Here is a 20144-nt window from a genome sequence, read left to right on the forward strand (position 1 = left end):
GTCGAATAAATAAATAAAATCTTTAAAAAAAAAAAAGTAACAAGATAATACAATTAAATGTCATAGACAAGTTGACGTTATAGTTCATTTTGTATAGTTATATAGTATAAAGTCGCTTGATTCTTAGCCTGATAACATTGACTATGGATTTTGACTCATCGCTTCTCACATTTGAATCAAAAACAGTTTGTAGATATGGAATACTGGAAAGCAAGTTAAATATCTGGGTTAAAAACTTGGGAACACAACTTCACTCCTTACTATTTTATTTTATTCTAGATGTAGATTTACTCAGTACCTAGCCAGCAATGTCTCAGGCATATCTGTAAACAGGAATACTGTGATTGTGTGCTGTTTAATGACAGGTTTAATGATTATCATGATTTTCAAATACTAATGAGTATAAACACTATTTCTAGATATTTTCCATAGCTGTGGAATGATCAGAAAATATCTGTAATTCATATTGGTGACATTGTCACAGATATTGCTAATATTACTGTGGTTTTTTGTCTAAGATTCAGAGTTGAAGAAATTGCTAAGGAAATACTAAATTTTAGTTAGAGGTTAATGAACATAAAGATATCACCTTTTCCCTTCATTTAATTTCACAAGTGCCCTTATTTCTTTCACAGACCATTTAGGAGTCTGTGGATCCCAGGTTAAGAATCCCTAGTCTGAAATGTTACCTTATTATATAAGTACCTTAAACTTACAGAAAGTTAAGTATTTATGTCAAATAATTAAATACATAGCACATAATGATGTCTACATGGATTTTTAAAAGTACAACTTTTAGGGGCACCTGGGTGGCTCTGTTGGTTAAGCATCTGACCCTTGATTTCTGCTGAGGTGATGATGTTAAGGTTGTGTGATCAAGCCCTGTGTCAGGCTCCGTGCTGGGCATGGAGCCTGCTTAAGATTCTCTCTCTCCCACTCCCTCTCTGTCTGTCCCTCCCCCTTCCATTCTCCAGCTCTCTTTAAAAAAAAAAAAAAAATTCTCTCTCTCCCTCCCCCTCCCTATTCTCTCTCTCTCCCCCCTTTCTAAGTAAATAAATAAATAGTAGAAATTTTATAGTTTTACAGTCTGTGTGACTATTTTTAAAGTAATAGAATAGTTCTTTCAAATGTCAGAATTAAGTATAATAATTTCTTAATTACAGTTTTGGAAAGACATTGTTGATGATAATGAAGTACGTGACCTCATTTCTGACAGAAACAAGTCTCATGGTAAGGCAATAAGAAATTTTTTAACAAACTTCGAAATATCAATAATAATAAATGAAATATCAATTTAAGTGAAATGTATATTTTCTATTATAGAAGGTACATCAGGAGAATGGATTTGGGAATCTTTATTTCATCCACCTCGAAAGCTGGGCATTAATGATATTGAAGGACAACGGGTACTTCAGATTGCAGTGATCTTGCGAAATCTTTCCTTTGAAGAGGGCAATGTTAAGCTCTTGGCAGCTAATCGTACCTGTCTTCGTTTCCTATTACTTTCTGCACATAGTCATTTTATTTCTCTAAGGCAATTAGGCCTTGACACATTAGGAAATATTGCAGCCGAGGTAAGCATGTGATAGTAACTTAAAATAGTTTTGATAGTTAGCAATGGTATTTACTTTAAATTTTTAGTGTGTAGCATTATTGTATTTGCTATACTTACAGAATATGGAAGGCTTATATATAGTTTGCCTAACGTGGTATGGTGTCACACACTTTTTTGGAAAAAGTATTTGAAATGATGCTCCAGATTTAGTGATGGCTATTCCCAAAATAATTGCATTTTTTTAAAACTTGGGCAACACTGTTCTATTAATTTTTATTAAATTTGAAGTATACAACACTGAAGAGGGCTACCTCAACAATAGTGTCCTTTCTTTTTTCCAGCTTCTATTGGACCCTGTCGATTTCAAAACTACTCATCTGATGTTTCATACTGTTACAAAATGCCTAATGTCAAGGGATAGATTTTTAAAAATGAGGGGTAAGTGCTTGCTTAATTTTCTCATTGTATACCATGCACAGGCTTTTTATCATCTATTAAAAAATAAATACATGTTTGTATGTGTATGCTTTTCAGGCATGGAAATTTTGGGAAATCTTTGCAAAGCAGAAGATAATGGTGTTTTGATTTGTGAATATGTCGATCAGGACTCATACAGAGAGATCATTTGTCATCTCACTTTACCTGATGTGCTGCTCGTGATCTCAACACTCGAGGTGCTATATATGCTCACAGAAATGGGAGATGTTGCTTGCACAAAAATTGCAAAAGTAGAAAAGAGCATAGGTAAGACTAAACCCAAGAAACATTTATTTTCTTTATTGAGGAAAAAATATTTAATGGGGTGTTATATACTAAATCACAATTGCTATTTGGGGTTTACTATTTATTTTGAGGAGTCATTACCCTTTCAGACACACTTGTTTGTGTTATTCTTTCTGCCTGTTTTAGATTAGCAAGAAACTTCTGCCATATAGAGACCAGGGTGTATGTGGCTGTCAGTAATTCCTATCCCTTCCTTTATTTCTGTTACTACTTACCAAATCCAACCAAACAACCAACAAAATTTCTGTAAGTCTGAGGAGCAGGTCTTTCTGTTTCAAATGGTCAGCTGCTACTATAAAGCCGCTGAAGCTGAGTGAAAAAGTTTGCTTGTTTTCCTAGAAGTTGTTGATAATGGTATTATTCTTAAAATTAATGAATTTACCACCTCATTAGTGGGTTGTCAGTTTTAAACACAGTACAAATGTATGTCATGTTAACATTTAGTCATTAATTAGAGTGATTTCGGTGTTTGGTATAAATACTAAAACCAGAGTTAATAGAGATTTGGCTTGAAATTATTATTGAGAAATTAAGATGTCACTTTCCATATCAGTGGTTCCTAAATCCGGCTACCCATCAGAATCAGTTGGGAAACTTTTCAAAAATAAAGGTACCTAATCCCCATCCCAGAGCTACTAAAATCAGTCTTCAGAGATTGAGCCTAAAAATCTTCTTTAAAGATCCACAGATAATTCTGATGTACAGTAATTCATGGACTGCCATTTGAGAAGCAGTTATTCTGTATAGCATGTGTTTTTCAGCAATGTCATTGTTTGATAATATTACTAATAACTATTGGTTTTTAATTTATTTTAGACATGTTAGTGTGTCTGGTCTCTATGGACATTCAGATGTTTGGGCCTGATGCACTAGCTGCAGTAAAACTCGTCGAACATCCAAGTTCCAGTCATCAAGTTTTATCTGAAATTAGGCCACAAGCTGTAGAACAAGTCCAAACCCAGACCCATGTAGCATCTGCCCCAGGTTAGTGTTTTTACATGTTTTTCAGTATGGTTACTGGTGTGTAAGATTTAATACTAAAGATAAATGTAAATGTGCAGTACAGGGAACTGATATTTTATAGGGGAATAGGCTAAAGCAGAACTTGAGTATGAGCTTTAATTTCTTAGGTGTTATACATTCCAGGAGCAGTAGGATCGAAGTGAGCACAGAGGGAGAATAGTATAATACACTTTTTAAAAAAACATTTAGAGGAGTGTGAGGCATTAGATATTTACAATTATGAGAGCAATATGAAATGCCCCAATGAACTTCTTATTTGCGATTTTGGTCATTGGAAATTGATATGCCAAGAATAAGTTAACCATATATGACCTTATAATTCTCCCAGCTGGTCATCCAAGTACATAAGTATAAATGCCTCCCAATACTTCAACCAAAAACCATAGAATCAGAGCCTTGGATCAGACACACATGCATACGTACACACACGACACACATATAGGCATGTGTACCTGCACTTGTGCACTCTTCTTAGGGTCCCTTGGGTCAGTTCTGTTTAACTCAAATGTCTTTAATTAGAATTCATAGCTGTCTAATAATGAACATTCTCTTCGGTCCTTGGACTTTTTTCTCCTGGCTTGTTACGAGTTGTCGTTTTTATAGTTTAGCACTCTCAGCCTTTTTGAGAGTGCTTTCTCTACCTTCATTTGTCTTAACAAAACAATCCATCATTCACCTCACCTGCTCTTTTCACGTCCCACCATTCCCAAGACATTTCTCTTTCCTTGTATTTTTAATAGAGGATATTCTTTTCCTCAGTTGATCTTATTACCTCTCACTTGGAATTAATATGGAAGCCATGTGGCATGATTTTCTTCAACTTCTTACCCCTTCACTTACAAACTTATTAGCATCTGAACTCATTTTCCTTCAACTTCCCCTTGTCTTCAGAGATGTCAACTTCTGAACCTGTGCTCTGAATATCAGTCTCCTCGTTCCTATATCTTAAACCTCTTTTTCTTTACCTGCTTCTTCCTTTCAGCCTAGAAATACATTTAGATCATCAGCCTTCCTCACTACCCTTAATTCAGAAATCCCATTATTTTTTGTCTTTACCGCATCCATTTAATCACCAAATCGTGTTGAGTCTTCCTAAATACCCTGTCTTCTTCAGCTGCCAGTGCAATGCCTCAGTTCGGACTTCGTCACATCTCTCAGCTACTTGTTCTCCTCTCATTTGATCATGGTCCCAGTCTCTCCTCTACTCTAACTCATAGGATCACAATTATATACTCTATTCACATGAAAAGTATGTAATATGTATCACATATTAATTTCCACTATGTCCTTCTGAAGTATATGGTAGAGTTGTATCATATGTGCGTTTAACTTACTTGATGTCAACTAACAGAATTGGACAAACAATAAAGCATGAAAAAAAATAGGTAATTTTGACTACTAACCTACTCAGTAGCTTTCACCCACAGGCAATAGATATTAAATAGCCAATGCAGATTTGGGAGTCAATGGTCAAATAGTAATGTTTTCTCAACCTTGACAAAGAAGTGAAACAGTTCTTTTTGCCAGTTAAGTGGGTAGTAGGGGTATATTCCTCTGATCAACAAAGAGATGAATTAATAAATTGTCAGTGATACACTGAAATAAAATGAGCCATTTGAAGAATATTTAGGAATAATTTTGATGAAAGCTACTGATTTTTGCCTCCTCACTGACCAGTGACCTTAACAAATGAACCCATCCCCTCACCTAAGATTTGGCCCTCGTTTGACAAAATTAAATGTTTAGAGTTTGCGACTTGTTCATATATATAGTGATTCATTGATAGAGGTGGGAATAAGCCTCTAAGGACCTAAAAATTCACTTTTGAGCTGGTGAGCATTTTATTACTTGCTCATCATGAAGACAACTTTTAATTGTTCGGTTAGTTATCACTTATACTTTGTCCCCCCACCCCGATCATTTATTTAATACTGTTCTCGTACAGAATGGTCCTCTTCAAACGTTTTGCTCACTTCTCATCACGATGAAAACTTATGTAACCTTTCACCCACTTTTAGTTTGAGATCAAATTTCTTCATTATAATTTAAATAGTTGTAAATAAAATTTTTTGTGTATATTAAATTGACGTTTTAAAATAAAAGATAGATTTTGTACCCAGCAGAATCTTGATATTTGCCATCATCCATTTTTAAAAAATACACAAACTCTTAATATCAGAAATTTTATGGTACCCTCTTTCTCTTTGAACTCATATCCACCACCCTATCAGTACTTTTCAGCTATAAATATAGACATTCTAATTTAACTTTTTTTATATAATTTTTTTGAATTTTTTTAAAGATTTTATTTATTTATTTGACAGAGAGAGACAGCAAGAAGGAACACAAGCAGAGGGAGTGGGAGAGGGAGAAGCAGGCTTCCTGATGAGCAGGGACCCTGGGATCATGACCTGAGCTGAAAGCAGATGGTTAACAACTGAGCCACTCAGGCACCCCTAATTTAACTTTTTCAATTTCTTGTTACTCTATAAAGTTTTAAGTGTTTAAAACTTTATCATTTTAAGTTTTAGAAATAAGCAGTACATGAAACAACAGTACATGACAAAGTAGCTATTGGAAGTTCATCTCCTAGTGAGGTGGTTCTCTGGAAAGTGTTACTCCAGTGTGTCCCAGAATGAATATTTTTTTATTGCTAGAGTGAAACTGGGTTCAACATCAATTCTGTCTCCATTTTTCCTTTTTATAGATTTAATTTGAAAATCTAGTTCATATCAATAAGTAGCTAAGGATTGAACTTACAATACTTTGAGCTTCAGAATTATCCAAAATTATTAAAATTATATTTAATGATCTTCTGACAACTTGAGTTCTTTGATTTTGTTGAAATCGAAGAATTAACATGTGACTCATAAAAGAATTTGTTGCCCAGTCATTACATTTACTTTTAAGTTTTATTGGAAATATGTCAAAAAGATATTAACAAGATATGACTGTAAAATATACTTGCTGACTCTTGCTTAGTTGCACCTTGTTTATTTAACCTGATATAGTCAAGAAATATTAGCACAGCGGTTCTCAAACTTCAGGGTGCATCAGAATTGGCTGGTGGGCTTACACACTGATTTCTAGGCTCTATACCCTGAATTTCTGATTCAGGTGGACCAGAGAATTTTAATTTCTAAACAAGTTCCCATGAGATGCTGATGCTGCAGTTCAGGGGACTATACGTTGAGGATCACCAGGTTAGCAAAACTGAAATATTGCTCAAGCCCAGTACAGTTTTTTGATAACGTGCTTTTATCATGTGCTTTGAGTACTTTTTTGTCAAAACCTTAGAACTGCAGATTTCTCCCATTCAGCTATAGAAAATGTCTCCCACATAACCTAACTGATAAAGTTAGTCTTTATTATCAAAAGTATCTTGCTTAATCAACCTCACTTTCCATTACTTAGAAAAAGTCCAACTTTATTTTTCATTTCAACAAAGTATAGTTAATAGGTATTCCCATGACACCTTCCTTACTTTAGAATTCTAAGATAGTTAAACTAGCCATGAATTTGTCATCTGAATGAAATAAGATGCCACCACCTTCAGTATTTCTTTAAAAAATTCTCTGTACTTTACTTATATAAGATTCTGCCTCAAAAGTAATGCCCTTTTTTGACAGTACTTAAAAGATAGAGGAGGGAAGGACATTAGGCAAAAATTGTCATCACTCTATATCTGAATTCAGAATACACCAAAGGGCCAGAACACTCAATATCTCATGCCCAACATTGCCCTTAACTATAATATATAAAACATCATAAAATATATACAGGAAGCCCTACCGTAATACCTTGGTTAAAAAGAAGCTTTGTGGATTCTAATGATTCTAATTCTCCCTTTGGTGTCCTAGAGGTTTTTACATCCTTCGTTGTCGCTGCCACCACCACCATCATCATCATCATCATCATCATCATCATCATCATCATCATCATAGCTGACAGTTACATAGTGCTAACGATGTGCCAGGCATTGTTTTAAGTAGCTTATATATAAACTCTAATCCTCATAACGACCTGCGAGGTCAGTGTACTGTTACTTTTCCCCATTTTCTAGACAGAGAGGTTAATTAACTTGCCCGTGGTTACACAGCTAGTAAGTGCTGGAACTCTAGAGCCACCCACTCTTGCTTGAGAGTCATGCATTTAACCATAACCTGCATTGCTATAAAGGATGGATGAGAGTTAAGATTTTCTGTTCCAAAATAGAAGAGCAGTTTTAGAAAGGAATATATGCAAAAGTTGAACATCTGGGAAATGATTCCTTTTAAAGATTTATATTTATTTTGAGGGAGAGAGAGTGAGGGAGGGATAGAGGCAGAGGGAGAGAGAATCTCAAGCTGAGTGCTGAGCCATCTCGGGCTCAATCCCACGATCCCACGACCCTGAGATCATGACGTGATCCGAATCAAGAGTCAGATGCTCAGCCAACTGAGCCACTTAGGTGCCCCTGGAAATTGATTCCTTTTAAAGTATAAGTACCTTTGAATCATTTGGAATGCGTCTTTAGGTATCTTTTGTGAGGACAGTGCTTCTCAATTTGTAGCCACTTTTATGGTAATTCTATGTTTCCAGTGTATATTCTTAATTTAATTGTGGCTGCTTTACTCTTCTTTATGCGTTATTTGTAAAATTTTTATAATTTCAACATAATTTCTAATATTTCACTCAACTAATCATTAATTGATTCAGGAGATTTCAGTCTGAATAGGGTATATTCTCTCGTAGTACAACTGATGAAGAAAAAGGAGGAAGATTTCCAAGTAGGTTCAGGCCCTGCTCAGATATTTTCTGTAACGGTGTCATCGAGTTAGGAGAAGAAAAGATAAGCTGGAGTTGCACCAGGAAAATAGTTTTGGTTGTAATTATTTTGTTCTGTTAAGAAATAGCATGTCATAGTATGGTATCTGTAATATGACAGACCTGGATTCAAATCCAGCACCCTAAAAGAAGGGTTTCCAGCTAGACGCAGCTCTGCCACTTCCATCATGTGTTCCTTTATAAACTTAATCTATGCACTTTATTTTTTTCATTAGCAAAATAGGGATAATTAAATTTAGGTCTATAAATAAGATTAAAACAAACAATGTTTTTGTAAATGTAAATGGCTTAATACAGAGTAAATGTTCAGTAAATGGCTGCTATTAGCTCTTATCCCAGTGAAAGCTTGGGGGCTGCATCAAACATAAGTCAAGATTGCTTTCAATCATTCACAGATTTGACTGTGCTGTGGAGCTCCTTTGGTTCTAATAATTTAGAAATACATTTGTTCTGTTTGAGAATTCTAAGTTTCGCTAAAATGTTATTTGAAAAATAGTGGGTACATTTTATAAGTTTAAAAACTATAAAATAATGCTGATGAAGCAGTATAATTTTTAATTTTGTAAATATGTAATATTCATATTTAAATTATAATATGACTAAGTTTATATTATTTTTTTCATGTTTTCATTAGTTTCTTTATATACAGCAGAAAAGAAAACATTTTTCTACAGATCTTTTGAACTTGTTAGAAAATAATAAATGATTTAACTTATTCATTGAACTTGAATTGTTTTAAAATGTCATAAGTAAAATCTCAGAAATTGGTATGTGTTTTAAGATTAATAGCTAGTGCATTTTTACCCAGCAACCCTCTTGCCTCTCTTAGGACAAAAGTATACTTGAAAACTATTATTAGAACAGATTTTTTTTTTTCCCCAGAAGAATAATCTTATGAAAATCCTTTCTTGAATGTAGGACTTTAAAATAATTCAGACTTTTTGTTCACCTTTTCCCAGAAGTGTTATATATATGCCACTTGCAAAGTTAATATTAATCTTTTAAAGTTAGAAGTGAAGTGATTATTTCTGATACTATCTGCTTCTATAACTAAACTGATTCTTACTTACTGATGTGTTGAGCTGTGTGACCTTGGGCTAGTTATTTTAATCACTCTGAGTCTCAGTTTCCTTTCATAGAAGAATTAATATATATAAAGTATTTAGCTCAGTGTCTGACCCATGGGAAAAAGAGTTTATATTAGCTTTATAATCCATATTATTGTTATTATTTGAATGATTGTAAAGAGTTTATATAAAGCATCAAAGACAGTGCCTGGTATAAGATGTGCTCCATTATAATAAGTTTCTTTCTCAAATTTGTATATTTTCACTAGGTTTATACCCTTTTTAAAAGATACTCATTGTGAATATTAATTGTTTCGGTATCCGTGAACTGAACATGGCATGTCGTGATGGCGTTTGTACCAACGATGTAGCTAATGTGTTTTTTTCTTTAGCTTCCAGAGCAGTTGTAGCACAGCATGTTGCTCCACCTCCAGGAATAGTGGAAATAGATAGTGAGAAGTTTGCTTGTCAGTGGTAAGTGGTTTATTTCTATTAAGGCTTTATCCTTGGGAAGAATAAAGCAAAAGAGAAAAAGAAATGTATTTCAACAGTCATCCAGAATGTTTTAGTCCGTATTTCTTTTTAGTCAGAGTAGAATATCATTTATACAAAGAGTGGACAATGTAAAATCATTTCACCTGCATTTTGGAACAATTTGAAAGAAAAATATTCATCAGAACCTTCAGAATTAAATTACATTAAATTACACCACTTAACCTCTTTTCAGAGTAAAATTTGTGTTAAAACATTATTTTGACTTCGTAGAAAATAAGATTTGTCAGATTATAGGATTTTTGTTTCTTAAGTTAATGTTTTATTAAAACTGGAGTGTCTTTAAGAAAATAAAACCAGATTTTGTTGTTAAATGTCCCTTCTTTTTCATCACAAGCAATACTTCTTGTTCATTGATAGTTAATTTTTCCTTTTTCAGCGCAGTAAGGGGAAATGAGTCAAATGATACAATAGCTAGTGGCTTTACATGGAAATAAGCAACTTGAAAATAGTATTTTATTGAGAAGACTGACTAATCATATATTAACCACTTCCTGAAAAAATAAATTGTCGACTTGGTTAGATTTCACTTTCTCGTGGATAGTAGCTTCCACATAGTTATGAATTCCAACTTAAATTCTTTAGAAGATTAACAGATTGAATAGAAAAGATCACTTTCTGATGATGTGTTACATTAAAAATTTTCTTTCTTTGATCCCTTTTCTCCTATTCTCTAACATTATTTGTCTCCCATTCCATGTTCCTGTCATTCCATGTTCCATATTTTTGGTGCTTTCATATCTTTGTTCCTGTGGCAGTTTTCTCTAGACTTTTCCACTTCACTTAAAATCGGGTTTATAGTTTTAAATATCTCTAATTATTTGCTTTTTCCTCACTTTCTATATTTTTACTCCTTAAACTTGATGAGTCTCTTCCAGTAATACTTGGAAATGTTTATCTTCTACACTAAAACCAAAAAAGGTTTTTGTATCTAGTCCTTTTGAAAACTCAGTACTCAAAGAATTATGAGAGTTAGAAAAGGTATATACCACATGCACAGTAAAATGTGTGTGCGTTAGGTTTAGATTTGGTCTTCTAAATCCCATTTGCACATTTCTGCCAGTTCTAGTGAGGAAGGTGGAGAAAATCATTTTAAAATTATTTTATCAAAAGTATTACTTGATTCAGCTTATATAAACAGCTATAAGTTGGATTGTTATATGTATAGTAAGTCCTAGAAAAGAATCCTGTGAAGATAATTCGGCCTCCAGTCCTAACTTATATACAGATGGAAGTCACTTTATAAAAAAGACATACTGAAGTTTGAATTAATTTGTAATGCATTAGGAATAGAAGTTTCTGAAATGGGGGAATGGAAATGTGAAGCATGGGACAAGTATGATTGTCTTAAGGAGTAGTTGAAAGCTTAGGTAAGTTTTTTTTTCCTTAAGGAATTTGATCCAAGAGACAACAAAAGTTTAATTTTAGTTCAGTTTTTCTTCCATTTTCCACATCTCCAATGGAAATAGCTCATTATTGGGAATTTCTGTTACATTTTAATTATTGCAGGACAGGAAATTGAGTAGATATTGATTGAATAAAACTTGTTGTAGAATATTTGTTGCCAACAGACCAACCCTGTTCTCACGGGTGTGAACACAGTTTTTATATTTGTTGTTAATGCTTTTTTTATACTAAAATAAATATTAAATAGTTAATCTCCTTTTATTTGGCTTCATCAGTCTAAAACCTAGCGTGTATTTTTGCTAATAACATGAGATAGTGAAATTTGGTTAACAGGCATAAATATTATTTTACAATACATTGCCTTCAAATGGTTTTACTGTATTTAAATATGAACTGTTCTATAATATATTGCATAATGCCATTTATTTTTCTCCTTTTCAGGCTAAATGCTCATTTTGAAGTAAATCCAGATTGTTCTGTCTCTCGAGCAGAAATGTATTCTGAGTACCTCTCAACGTGCAGTAAATTAGCTCGTGGTGGAATCCTAACTTCAACTGGATTTTATAAATGTCTTAGGTAGGATGCATAGTTGTTAACTTCAAACATAGTTAATTTATATGACCTAGAACATCTCTTGCTCTTTAGAGAAAATACCAACCATCTATCTAGTTTTAGATATTTCTTTTTTTTTTTTTTTAAAGATTTTATTTATTTATTTGACAGAGATAGAGACAGCCAGCGAGAGAGGGAACACAAGCAGGGGGAGTGGGAGAGGAAGAAGCAGGCTCATAGCGGAGGAGCCTGATGTGGGGCTCGATCCCATAATGCCGGGATCACGCCCTGAGCTGAAGGCAGACGCTTAACCGCTGTGCCACCCAGGCGCCCCTAGTTTTAGATATTTCTACTACTTGAAATTTCATATTGGCTAGGTTGTAGTAAGATAGAAATTTAAATACAAGGGGATTTTGGAAATTAAACCCGGTGTTTGTGTTTGAACCTTGTGTGGCTTATCAAAGAAAGAGAAGGGAGAAACTTTTTTCTACCCACTTGAAAATCTTAAAGACATGACTTTTGCCCTTTTTAATCTTGAATAATAGTCTATAATACTCTTCAAATATTGAGACTTTTGATATTTTGCAAAAGTTCATAAAATAGACACTACCTAGATGCAGGGATTTTGTTAATTATATAGGGTATAGAAGTATTTAAAACCCAACAATGTTAATAAATAATGATTTTAAGAATTGGAGAACTGATCTTTCATATTTTTTCTTTGCTTCCCACCCTTGCAGAATATAACTATATGAATCATACTGGTTCGTATATTAGTAGTAGTAAATATACTACTGCTGTTCATGTAAACATTGTTAGAAGTCTGTTTTTTTGCTCGTGTGCTACTTAAGAAAACTAAGTATGTGTGTACTTTACAGAACGGTCTTTCCAAATCATACAGTGAAGAGAGTGGAGGATTCCAGTAGCAACGGGCAGGCACATATTCACGTAGTAGGAGTAAAACGGAGGGCTATACCACTTCCCATTCAGATGTACTATCAGCAGCAACCAGTTTCTACTCCTGTTGTTCGTGTTGATTCTGTCCCTGATGTATCTCCAAGTCCTTCACCTGCAGGTATTAATTTTTGAGTTTTAGGTATTACTATTTTGCTTATTCTGTTACTTCTATCATATTCACATGATGCAAAGTTGTTTGATTTTAATTTCTTAAAACAATTTTTTCTTGTATTAACTAATACAATGCCTACACACAGCTTTTCAGTAATTTCATTATGAATTTTGACTTTTCCCTCCCATTTTCAGGAATCCCTCATGGACCACAAACTGTAGGAAACCATTTTCAGAGGACTTCTGTTACCAACCAATCTTCAAATTTGACTGCAACACAAATGTCTTTTCCAGTACAAGGCGTTCATACTGTGGCACAGACTGTTTCAAGAATTCCACCAAATCCTGCAGTTCATACCCACCAGCAGCAAAATGCTCCAGTGACTGTCATTCAAAATAAAGCTCCAATTCCGTGTGAAGTTGTTAAGGCTACAGTAATCCAGAATTCTATATCCCAGACAGCAGTTCCTGTTAGCATTGCTGTGGGAGGAGGAGCTGCTCAGAGTTCTGTGGTTCAGAATCACAGTACAGGGCCACAACCTGTTACAGTTGTAAATTCCCAGACATTGCTTCATCATCCATCTGTAATTCCACAACAGTCTCCATTACACACAGTGGTACCAGGACAGATACCTTCCGGCACTCCTGTTACAGTAATTCAGCAAGCTGTCCCCCAGAGTCATATATTTGGCAGAGTACAGAACATACCAGCATGTACTTCTACAGTTTCACAGGGTCAACAGTTAATCACCACATCACCCCAACCTGTGCAAACTTCATCTCAACAGACATCAGCTGGTAGTCAGCCGCAAGACACTGTTATCATAGCACCTTCACAGTATGTGACAACTTCTGCATCCAATATTGTCTCAGCAACGTCCGTGCAGAATTTTCAGGTAGCTACGGGACAAATGGTTACCATTGCTGGTGTCCCAAGTCCACAACCCTCAAGGGTAGGATTTCAGAACATTGCACCAAAACCTCTCCCTTCTCAGCAAGTTTCATCAACAGTGGTACAACAGCCCATTCAGCAACCACAGCAGCCAACCCAACAAAGTGTAGTGATTGTAAGCCAGCCAGCTCAACAAGGTCAAACTTATGCACCAGCCATTCACCAAATTGTTCTTGCTAATCCAGCAGCTCTTCCAGCTGGTCAGACAGTTCAGCTAACTGGGCAACCAAACATAACTCCATCTTCCTCACCATCACCTGTCCCAGCTACTAATAACCAAGTCCCCACTGCCATGTCATCTTCTTCCACCCCTCAGTCACAGGGACCACCTCCTACTGTCAGTCAGATGCTATCTGTGAAAAGGCAGCAACAGCAGCAGCATTCACCAGCACCCTCACCACAACAGGTACAAGTACAGGTTCAGCAGCCCCAACAAGTACAGATGCAAGTTCAGCCACAGCAGGCGAATGCAGGCGTTGGTCAGCCTGCTTCTGGTGAGTCAAGTCTGATAAAACAGCTGCTGCTTCCAAAGCGTGGTCCTTCGACACCAGGTGGTAAGCTAATTCTCCCAGCTCCACAGATTCCTCCTCCTAATAATGCAAGAGCTCCTAGCCCTCAGGTGGTATACCAGGTAGCCAATAACCAAGCAGCAGGTTTTGGAGTGCAGGGGCAATCTTCAGCTCAGCAGCTATTGGTTGGGCAGCAAAATGTTCAGTTGGTCCAAAGTGCAATGCCACCCACAGGGGGAGTGCAAACTGTGCCCATCTCGAACTTACAAATATTGCCAGGCCCACTGATTTCGAACAGCCCAGCAACCATTTTCCAAGGGACTTCTGGCAACCAGGTAACCATAACAGTTGTGCCAAATACAAGTTTTGCAACTGCAACTGTCAGTCAGGGAAATGCAACTCAGCTCATTGCTCCAGCAGGAATTACCATGAGTGGGACGCAGGCAGGAGTTGGACTTCAGGTGCAAACGCTTCCAGCCACTCAGACATCTCCAGCTGGACAATCATCCTGTACTACTGCTACTCCCCCATTCAAAGGTGATAAGATAATTTGCCAAAAGGAGGAGGAAGCAAAAGAAGCAACAGGTTTACATGTTCATGAACGTAAAATTGAAGTCATGGAGAACCCATCCTGCCGACGAGGAACCACGAACACCAGCAATGGGGATGCAAAGGAAAATGAAATGCAGGTGGGAAGTCTTTTAAATGGGAGAAAGTACAGTGACTCAAGTCTACCTCCTTCAAACTCAGGGAAAATTCAAAGTGAGGCTAATCAGTGCTCACTAATCAGTAATGGGCCATCATTAGAATTAGGTGAGAATGGAACATCTGGAAAACAGAACTCAGAACAAATGGATATGCCGGATATCAAAAGTGATTTGAAAAAACCTCTAGTTAATGGAATCTGTGATTTTGATAAGGGAGATGGTTCTCATTTAAGCAAAAACATTCCAAATCACAAAACTTCCAATCATGTAGGAAATGGTGAGATATCTCCGATGGAACCACAAGGGACTTTAGATGCCACTCAGCAAGATACTGCCAAAGGTGATCAACTAGAAAGAATTTCTAATGGACCTATATTAACTTTGGGTGGTTCACCATCTGTGAGCAGTATACAGGAGGCTCCTAATGTGGCAACACAGCAGTTTAGTGGTACTGACTTGCCTAATGGACCTCTAGCTTCAAGTTTGAATTCAGACGTGCCTCAGCAACGCCCAAGTGTAGTTGTCTCACCACATTCTACAACCTCTGTTATACAGGGGCATCAAATCATAGCAGTTCCCCACTCAGGATCAAGAGTGTCCCATTCTCCTGCCCTATCATCTGACGTTCGGTCTACAAATGGCACAGCAGAATGCAAAACTGTAAAGAGGCCGGCAGAGGATAACGATAGGGAAACAGTCACAGGAATTCCAAATAAAGTAGGAGTTAGAATTGTTACAATCAGTGACCCCAACAATGCTGGCTGCAGTGCAACAATGGTTGCCGTGCCAGCAGGAGCAGATCCAAGCACTGTAGCTAAAGTAGCAATAGAAAGTGCTGTTCAGCAAAAGCAGCAGCATCCACCACCGTACGTACAGAATGTGGTCCCACAGGTAAGTCGTTCTACTATCAACCTTTCTCTTGAAAATTTCTCACTTGTAAATAGGATTGTAGGGGAATGTGCCCTCTTGTTCTCTGTCTCATCTTGAAAAGGTAATTGTGGCAGCTCATCAATGTACTCAGGCTCCCCTGCTCCTCTTTTTCGGTGTTCTTTGTAATTTTAAACAGTTCTCAATTGTTAACTTGAGCATGTTGCTTAAAGAATCTTTTAAATTTTGTTATAGACCCAAATTAGTAATTTTGTAGACCCAAGATAGAGGAGCACTTGCTAATCTGGCATCTTTTGGAGAATTTTTTAAATGTAAGTTAGTCTCCTTGGTCTCCTTGGGGGAGCGGATACACTAAGAGCACTTCAAAAGGGTGGTTCTATATTTGATTTTGACATGAGTATGTTTTTGTGGCTCTTTTCACCATTCTTTTGTAAAAAAGATGAATCCCATAAGTACTTTAGCAGGTGTTTTCTTGTTATATTTATATATTGACTTAGTTGCCTTTATTCTTTAAAAAGTATTATAATTTCAGTTCTTTCATCTATTCTGATATTCTTGCTTTTGTGTTTCTTACTCCTTTACCCTACTGTCATGTTTCTGTTATCCCCTCTTTAATAATCTATCCAATCTCTTTTGTACCCTGTAGTAAATAAAAATGTTTTCTAGGATTAGCGCTACTGAATTGAGGGTTCATTCTGCCTGTAAAGATTTTTAAGGTCCATCTTGTATGCTGTTTCCACTGAAACTAGGGATTTGCTTAACAGTTGTATTTAACCGTATTTCCTGGATGACTTTTTCTTTCATTCTCTTCCCTAAATACTACATAGCCAGAACTTTCTGTGACTATTGCCAGCTCTGCTAGAACTCTTCTGACTTGGGTTTCTTCTCTGTGCTTTTGGTGTTTACAGCAGATCTATGGTCATTGTTGGCATTAGTACCAAATCTGGGGGTGGAGGGGGCAGCAAAATGAAAGATGAAAGAACAAAGAATCCCTTGCTTCAGAACAGTTCATCCACTGATGTTCAACTTTTTTCATGTGAGTGGATAACACTGGACAGTGCTGTCAGGGGGCAAAATGAGATTTTAATTCATATGCTAGTACTGTATTGCTTGGATTTATTTTTATTGCAAGGTACCTAAATAGGTTGAGTATTCTTTAGGTGATGTGTACAGAGCAATAATTAGTACTGAGTTTTAGCGAAAAATACTAAAGCAATTTTACTCAAACTGCTACAAGTTGAGTTTTTCATTTGTTAAACACAGTAAAAAAATTTAAAGTATTACAGTGTCTGGCAAAAAGTAAGCATTCAGTAAGTTGATTTTTATATTTTTCCTACATTTATAATTTCTCAATTCATCTTAATTATGTTCCTGACTCTGTTTTTCTTCTCAGATTTTCTTATAATCCTAAATAGTTATAATAGATTAAGCCAAATGAGAGAAAAACTCCATTACTGTGGAATTATCAACCCTCATTTTTTTGTTGTCCTTAATCTTCCAGTGTGATTATATTCAGTGATGATACTTAAGTAACAAGGAACCAACAATAATACTTGTTAAGACTAGGACTTGTGTTAGGAACTTGGTACTAAAGCATTTTCTCATTTAATCCTTAAAGTAACTCTGTGAGGTAAAAGTTGTTATTACTGTTTTAGAGATGAAGCTCCAAGCAGCAAAATAACTCACCCACGGTCACCAACTAATGTGAAGTGGTTCTAAGACTGAACCACTGGGGGGTGTGTCTGAAATAAAGATTCGTACTCTTAACCCATTTCTCCACTATTTTAAAAGATTTCGTTGAAAAGTTCTAGAAAGCCCTTTTATATATAACATATTGGTTATTTGAACTATTACATTACAGAATGTGAGTAGCATTAAATTATAATTTTAGGACACTAATGCTAAAACTTTTTTATTTACACATTGGACATATATGTGTCTAATTCGAGCATAAAATTACTACATTTTATTCCTAATATGAAAAATGTTTTCGTTTATATATATTCTCCCGAAGAATATAGTTTATTTTAAATGGCTACATTCTTTATTTTTAAAATTAGTGTTTGGTTGGCATGTAGAAATTTAAAACTTTGCAAGGAAAAAGAGCATGCATGGTGTCTATGAGTGTAAGAATTAAAAACTGGGATTCTTATGTGTAACACTTAGCATGGTGACTGCTATATAGTTAGGCACTCAATAATAGTACAGCTGTATTTGACCTTCATATATGGGAATAAAATACCTATAAAGGCTAAAAAAGACTAACTGTTCAAGATGGGATCATAAATTTCCTTTGAAGGGTCAGCTGTTGGCCTTCTTAATAGCCTCCTAATAGAAAACCATTTCCATTGTTGCCCAGATTCTTCAGATTTCTTTTATAAAGACCTTAGTTTGACACCATTTTATTCACTATTGAATTGGTACCTTAAAGGGGTAGATGAAATAGAGGATTTAAATGTGATTTTTCAGCCAAACCTTGTTATTTCTACCATTGTTTCAAGGGGTCTGGGGATGTTAAGGAGGCTCCTGGACCCCAAGGAAGGACTTTCAGACTTTCAGAATGTTCAGGGCTGGAAAGACTGCAGGGAAGTGTCCCTGCTGAGAATGGCCAACAGGTAATCCTTCCTACTACCATTGTTATTTCATGTTTCTTTTCTCAGTTTTGTTCCCTTTCACTCCCATTAATCAGCTATATTAATTTCATTACAGAAAAAAACTAGCAACAGAAAAGGAGAAAGATCTATGAAAGTAAATGATATAACCACAGATTTTGTGTTTAAGTAGTATTTAGCTGGATAGTTCATATAAATCCAAAAGAAATTGTACCTATTTCAATCTTGTAATTGCAAGCTATAGGATAACTATTCATGAATTGGTATCTTCTGGAGGCATAAAACTAGATTGGCACATAAAAAATAAAAATAATTATAAATATTTACCTAAAGATTTGCCTTTTTCAGGAGCATGTAAAACACATGTTGAACAGAATAGCTGTTAATCCCATGATCTAAAGACATGCTAAATTCTTATATATAAAAATAGTTTACTTAAGGATGTATTTATTTAAGGTGTTTCATATTTGTGTTTCCTCAGTTCCATGTCTTTCACGTAGGAATCATTGCTGATATTTTGTGTGACACTGAATTTTGGTATCTTCCTGGTCCCTTCCTTTCTTTGGTAAAGAGCTTGAAGTTATTCAACCCATCAGAAAGCAGTCTGTAGCCTCAAGGGGGCAGCATTTAGTCATAGCCAAGATCATTTTAGCAAGAGCCACGGGAATTATCATTTCAATATTTTAACAGTACTACTGCTTAGATTTGTAGAGTAGTAGCACATTGTAAAAACTAAGAAAGACATTACTCTTTGCATTTCAATGTGTCCTTATAAGCCATTCTTGGTAGGTATTGATTATCTAGGTTTATACTTCGTAAGAGTAAAAAAACTTGTAGTTTAAGAACATGAGGTAATGTTAGAGCAGAAAGAATCTCAGATATTATCTTGTTCCAAACTCTCATTTTTAAGAATTGAAGTTACTTTCCCACACTCACAAAGACCTCTTTTCCAGTGATTTCTATAATTGTCTTAATTCTGTTCCATAAGCATAATCACTTTTATATCACATTTAGAGTAAATCTAATTTTTATTCTTTACAACTACTTCAGAGTATCTCTCCTTACTTGCCTATGTTTTAGAATATACTTTCTCAGTTCCTTCAGTTAGATCTTAGGTGTCAGGGTGTCTTTCATCATCCTACTTATCTCAGTCAGTTCCATTTTATAAGTGGCTTTCAAAATCTGTAGCTAGAATTGAACACAGGGTTTCATTATTACCTAAAAAGAATTTATTTTGAGAATCTATTATGAATTTGCATCTTTCTAACACAGATTGAAGTGTTGAAGTTTTCATCTTTTTAAGGTTTTTAAAGTTTCGTATTAAGAACGTAAAGGTTTAAAAGCCTCAAATCCCAAGTCTTGTATCAGAAAATATCATTCTGGGACTTCTGAGTGGCTCAGTTGGTTAAGCATCCGACTCTTGATTTCAGCTCAGGTCATGATCTCAAGGCTCTATGCTCAGCAAGGAGTCTGCTTGAGGATTCTCTCTCTCCTTCCACCTCTTCCCTCCACTTGTGCAGTTTCTCTCTCTGTCTCTTAAATAAATAAATAAATCTTAAAAAAATATTATCACTGGGGCGCCTGGGTGGCACAGCGGTTAAGCGTCTGCCTTCGGCTCAGGGCGTGATCCCGGCGTTATGGG

At 35.6% G+C, this 20144-nt stretch overlaps 1 protein-coding gene across 2 annotated transcripts in view; it reads left to right on the forward strand.

Moving 5' to 3' along the window:
- The window catches only part of ARID2 (AT-rich interaction domain 2), a 161319-nt gene that overhangs the window by 101029 nt on the left and 40146 nt on the right, over positions 1–20144 (forward strand). Inside the window, exons 7-16 of one of the 2 annotated variants that reach the window (XM_048216558.2) lie at positions 1164–1230; positions 1324–1574; positions 1897–1993; positions 2090–2299; positions 3155–3322; positions 9648–9729; positions 11656–11790; positions 12645–12841; positions 13030–15893; positions 18392–18505. In XM_048216558.2, the coding sequence (XP_048072515.1) occupies positions 1164–1230; positions 1324–1574; positions 1897–1993; positions 2090–2299; positions 3155–3322; positions 9648–9729; positions 11656–11790; positions 12645–12841; positions 13030–15893; positions 18392–18505 (4185 nt within the window). The remainder of the gene's footprint in view (positions 1–1163; positions 1231–1323; positions 1575–1896; positions 1994–2089; positions 2300–3154; positions 3323–9647; positions 9730–11655; positions 11791–12644; positions 12842–13029; positions 15894–18391; positions 18506–20144) is intronic. The other variant, XM_048216559.2, reaches the window with a different exon arrangement.

The sequence above is a fragment of the Ursus arctos genome, unplaced genomic scaffold, assembly GCF_023065955.2.
Source record: "Ursus arctos isolate Adak ecotype North America unplaced genomic scaffold, UrsArc2.0 scaffold_26, whole genome shotgun sequence".
NCBI classification, from domain to species: Eukaryota; Metazoa; Chordata; class Mammalia; order Carnivora; family Ursidae; genus Ursus; species Ursus arctos.